At 42.5% G+C, this 6,000-nt stretch overlaps 1 protein-coding gene across 11 annotated transcripts in view; it reads left to right on the top strand.

The window, feature by feature from the left end:
* The window catches only part of LOC132883405 (protein Dok-7-like), a 105,188-nt gene that overhangs the window by 3,964 nt on the left and 95,224 nt on the right, over positions 1-6,000 (top strand). For all 11 annotated transcript variants that reach the window (XR_009654317.1, XM_060917007.1, XM_060917006.1 and 8 more), the window contains exon 3: positions 4,513-4,728. Coding sequence is in view for 10 of the 11 variants with exons in the window: in XM_060917007.1 (XP_060772990.1) it covers positions 4,513-4,728 (216 nt within the window). In the remaining variant the exon portion in view is untranslated. The remainder of the gene's footprint in view (positions 1-4,512; positions 4,729-6,000) is intronic.

Genomic DNA, 6,000 nt, shown 5'->3' with positions numbered 1-6,000 from the left:
TATTTTCTATTCATTTTACAACTTATGGTGGTAAATAAAAGTGTGACTTTTCATGGAAAACACAAAATTGTCTGGGTGACCCCAAACTTTTGAACGGTAGTGTAGAACTGCAACATTTTAAATAAGTAAATAAATGGAAGCTTCTGAGAAGTATTTCCTGATAAATGTGTGAGTGGAGTATTTTCGAAACGTGTTTTCAACTTTCCTCATCTGCTTCCTTGTGCAGGAGTCGACTTAGCATTATGTTATAGTCCTATATTCAGCAGATATCCTTGGATCATTTGCTTATATCATGTTCCCCATTCACAACTTTGGCTGTCCCAGTTTAGATCAGCATGTGTTGAATTACATTTAAAGACACAGTGGTTGTGTGTTTGAATATTTCCAGTACGATACCAAGAACTCATTCGAGCCCAGAGTATCATTTGATGCGCGGTACCGATCAAATAGTGATGTTGTTTTAGTGGAGCTGTCTGTAAAACCGTCGAGCAGGACAAAGAGTCGTGAATTAGATTGGACCTGAGGTCAAATTCTCATACAGCAAACACTGTTTGGGCCAGACCCATCATACTAAACAACTCAACACCTCACATACTTTAACACTCCCTCCCTCCCTCACTCGTGGAAACTCAAATCCCATCACTCACGCACTCACTCATTCACACACTCACTTGTGCACACACTCACTCTTGTACTCACTCTCATTCACACACACTCAATCACACACTTACTCACACAATCATTCACTCACTCACTCGCGCTCAGTTACACGCACACATGTGCGCACAATCATTCAATCACTCGCACAATCACTCACACAATCATTCACTCACACACTCAATCACACTTACACAATCATTCACTGTCAGTCACTCACTCATGCACACACACAATCATTCACTCACTCACTCAATCATTCACTCACTCACACATTTACTTACTCACTTACACTCGCGGGCGGCACGGTGGTGTAGTGGTTAGCGCTGTCACCTCACAGCAAGAAGGTCCGGGTTCGAGCCCCGTGGCCGGCGAGGGCCTTTCTGTGTGGAGTTTGCATGTTCTCCCCGTGTCCGCGTGGGTTTCCTCCGGGTGCTCCGGTTTCCCCCACAGTCCAAAGACATGCAGGTTAGGTTAACTGGTGACTCTAAATTGATCGTAGGTGTGAATGGTTGTCTGTGTCTATGTGTCAGCCCTGTGATGACCTGGCGACTTGTCCAGGGTGTACCCCGCCTTTTGCCCGTAGTCAGCTGGGATAGGCTCCAGCTCGCCTGCGACCCTGTAGAAGGATAAAGTGGCTAGAGATGATGACTTACACTCGCTTGCTCGCTCACTCACTCAGTCACACTCACACAATCATTTACTCACTCATGCACACACTCACTCACACTCACTACATCACATCACACACATTAACAATGTCCCCACCCCCCCCCCCCCCCCCCCCCCCCCCCCACCCCAATTACAAATTATTTGAAAATGATTATTTTATAATAATGTATTGATTATAACGTACCTTCATCCCAGTGTTTTTCAGACTCACCTGATAGGCTACATCTCATCCGCTCATCATCAAGCTCTTCACGAGGTTAAATTGTGCTGTCTTAGGATGTGCAGGAACCACATCACATTTTATTCACTTTGAAAATGACGTTTTATTCACGTTGTAAATTATAAATCAGACAGCAGTAGCTCATGGCTCCAGGTTTTTGTGAGGTAGGATGATGTTAATAACGTAATAGCTTAAAACTAAATTCAAATCAAAATTGAAATCACATTTAAATTACACTAAAGGCTACTACATATATTGTTACATTCTAGAGTAACCTTGTAACATGGGGTTGAGAGCCAACAACATAGTCATTTATCATACAGTCAAGCAGCTTGTTTTGATCAGTTTTAGATATCTTTGTTCAACCTGGGTTGCCATGTTTCAGCAAAATTTCCATCCCAACCACACAGAAGACCTGAATCTAATCCAAACAAATTCAGACACTGGAAAAAGGGAGATTTTTTTTTCCTCTTTCACAGCTTTTACATGGGTCGCCGTGGTGTACACGCATTTCTGATGTGTGGACATTATCTGTTCTCTAATCTGCCACTTAATTTGTAGTATTTCTTAAAATAGAAATGGTTACTGAGATCATAGACCCATTGCCTGCACTTATACTTTGCCTTTATTTGAGGCAAATTTATTTTAAACATGTTTATTTGCTATAAGGGGTTTTTAAACTAGCTTGATTTATTTTGTGACTATGGCAAATCTGTCATTAGGCGCTTTCGGACCCGAGGAACTTTTTCATAGTTCTTAAAACTGTTGGAAGAAGTTCCCCATTTTTGTGTGTCTCAGGTCATTGCAGGAACTGAGAATGGTTTTTGCTTTTAGAATGCTGTTCTGGGGGACTTTTATATCTCCCACTTCAAGGGAAGGTACATGTACACGTAAGGGTACGGTGATTGGTTGAACACAAGTCAATGCAACACTGGCAACTGGCATTTTTAGAAATATATGTCAAATGTTAACCATGTAAAGAACAGCTTTTAATGATATCGCTAAAAAACTAAATAATATGGACAAATAAACCGACAGTGAAGTCCAGGCTTTATTTATATATATATATATATATATATATATATATATATATATATATATATATATATATATATATATATATGATGGAGGAAATACAGTGCGATTTCAATGCATCTAAACAAAATATAAAAATAAAATGATTTAAAAATTTGCTAGCTTTTTCTGCAGGCCACTTCACTTTACAGTGGTGTTTGAAAGTTTGTGAACCCTTTAGAATTTTCTATATTTCTGCATAAATATGACCTAAAACATCATCAGGTTTTCACACAAGTCCTAAAAGTAGATAAAGAGAACCCAGTTAAACAAATGAGACAAAAATATTAGACTTGGTCATTTATTTATTGAGGAAAATGTTCCAGTATTACATATCTCATCTCATTATCTCTAGCCACTTTATCCTTCTACAGGGTCGCAGGCAAGCTGGAGCCTATCCCAGCTGACTACGGGCGAAAGGCGGGGTACACCCTGGACAAGTCGCCAGGTCATCACAGGGCTGACACATAGACACAGACAACCATTCACACTCACATTCACACCTACGCTCAATTTAGAGTCACCAGTTAACCTAACCTGCATGTCTTTGGACTGTGGGGGAAACCGGAGCACCCGGAGGAAACCCACGCAGACACGGGGAGAACATGCAAACTCCGCACAGAAAGGCCCTCGCCGGCCACAGGGCTCGAACCCAGGACCTTCTTGCTGTGAGGCGACAGCGCTAACCACTACACCACCGTGCTGCCCCTATTACATATCTGTGAGTGGGAAAAGTATGTGAACCTTTGCTTTCAGTATCTTGTGCAGCAATAACTGCAACTAAACGTTTGCGGTAACTGTTGATCAGTCCTGCACACCGGCTTGGAGGAATTTTATCCCATTCCTCCATACAGAACAGCTTCAACTCTGGGATGTTGGTGGGTTTCCTCACATGAGCTGCTTGCTTCAGGTCCTTCCACAACATTTTGATTGGATTAAGGTCAGGACTTTGACTTGGCCATTCCATTCTTTGGTAGAGCGACTTGTGCGCTTAGGGTCGTTGTCTTGCTGCATGACCCACCTTCTCTTGAGATTCGGTTCATGGACAGATGTCCTGACGTTTTCCTTTAGAATTCGCTGGTATAATTAAAAATCCATTGTTCCATCAGTGATGGCAAGCCGTCCTGGCCCAGATGTTATAATATTGGATCGTTTTCCTCAATAAATAAATGACCAAGTATAATATTTCTGCCTCATTTGTTTAACTGGGTTCTCTTTATCTACTTTTAGGACTTGTGTGAAAATCTGATGATGCTTTAGGTCATATTTATGCAGAAATATAGAAAATTCTAAAGGGTTCACAAACTTTCAAGCACCACTGTATGTCACTTAAGTATTCATGCTCGGAAGTAATAGAAAAAAGCCCTTGAAGGAATGCAGGTTTCGGGGGAACTCCTCATTGGGCACTTCCTCTCAATAAGATCCTTGAACTGTTTGGTCTGAAAGTGCCTACTAACTGCCCTGCTGCTCTTCCTGCAGACCCTGTTAGTTAGCAGTTCTCATACTTTTTGTGTTTTTATGTTTAAACATGTTACTATAAATTAACCCCATCGAGTTGGATGTATCATTTAGTTGCATGTGTATGAGTGTGAATGAATGTGTGAGTGTAGAGGTCACACTCCTAATGTAGCTGTTGTGACAGCTGTCCATGGCCAATATATGTGATGTAGTGAATGGATGAGAAAACGAAGGGTGATGTTTTGACAGTTGCTGCATTTCCTGGAACTGGGAACAGGGATATTTTACACCTGTCTTATTTACACAAACACCCCACGTTCCTCTCATCTCCCTGCCAATTCAGGTCACATCAAGGTGTTTTATTGGCATGAAAAACAAAAGGTACATATATACTTTCAAAGCTTGTTTCTCAGTTTCTTTCTCTGTAACAGACTGCCTGGTGTTGTTGGTGTCTAAGGAGCGTGGTGCGAAGGAACGGAGCAGCGTGGTTTTGGAGCACATCTGTGGTCTGGAGGCAGGAGGGAGCAGCGAAGGAGTTGCATATGCTCTGACTATCCTAAGTCTGAGTCAGATTGTTCAGCTGGGATTTGATAGTAAGGAGGCCCTACTGGCCTGGGACCTTCGGCTTCGCTACTATCTAGGGGAAGGTGAGTACGACTGAGTATGAGTATGTCCTGGCATTTTCAGGCCCACTTTACACGGGGACGGTATAAAACAAAAACGCAAAAGTCCGTTTTCGTTCTCACTTTTTTCCGCGTCTACACGACCGTTTTCAAGGAGGAAATCTGCGTCTATACGGTGACGCATAAATGTCTCCGCTATGTCTGCACGCATGCGCAACGTCTTCTGTCTTGTCTGATCTGCACATCTGCGCTGCTGTTCTGTCAAGTTATCCTACCAAGCCTACTACGCATGTGCGAAATCCAGGAGGGTAGGAAAATTCAACAGTAGTTTTGTCCCACCGATCAGCTGGGCTGATAGAAAATCGGTGAGAATTTCACGCATTTGCCGATTTTTACGTTTTGTGCGTATTGGTCGAGTCTTTGGCCGAGTCAAATAATTTGTAATGACTTGTTTTGAATAATAAAACGGTCTGTATGAGAACTTGCTAGGATAACTTTACAGAACACCGGTCCGGCTGAGGTACTGTAGTGCTCGAGGGAGGAGCAGGAGCAAACCGAAACTCTTTTAATCTGCCTTTATTAAGTAACACTCACTCTTGTTTCGGTGAAGAAGAGAAAAGGCAGTGTCCATCTCAGCAAAATAAACCCGTTCGGCTGCTAGTTTTGTTTTCAGTCTCGGGTTTATGGTTTCACGAGCGGCTTGAATAGGCGGCGCGCGCGTGCGTGTGTAACTTGGTGACACCAAACTGAGGAGCTCCAGCCGGGCGGGTGAGCAGGAAAACACATCTACTGCATTAAAACACAGAGCAGCTTGAAGGTCCGTTGGATCGATGTAATCAGACATGCTCTTACTTTTTTACTTACTTTCTTACTTCCCGGGCTGGCATGTGCAGTATATGACATATGTATGACGTAAACGCATACCCAACGTGAGCAGATCCGAGCAGAGTTTCGCGTATTGGGTAGTTTAGACGGATATGCAACGGGGGCCGTTTTTAACTTATCCACTCTGGAAGGCGTTTTCAATTTTATCCGTTTTTCAGCCTCGGAAACGCCGTCCCCGTGTAGACGAAAGGCACTTCTGATAAAATATTTAGTCGTTTTTACCCGACAGTGTCCTCGTGTAAACGGACCCTCAGTGATCAGATGGCATTCAGTCACAAAAAAAAAAAAAAAAATTGTGAAAAGTCCTTTTAAGACCGCATTAGAATATTTAAGTTATTCCACACAATCGAGTTGTACATGAGCTGATAACTGCAGGGGCTTCAAAGTTTGGGAGAATAGCAGGGTACAAAT

The sequence above is a fragment of the Neoarius graeffei genome, chromosome 3 (genome assembly GCF_027579695.1).
Source record: "Neoarius graeffei isolate fNeoGra1 chromosome 3, fNeoGra1.pri, whole genome shotgun sequence".
Taxonomy (NCBI): Eukaryota; Metazoa; Chordata; class Actinopteri; order Siluriformes; family Ariidae; genus Neoarius; species Neoarius graeffei.
This window is presented reverse-complemented; position numbering and strand designations above follow the sequence as displayed.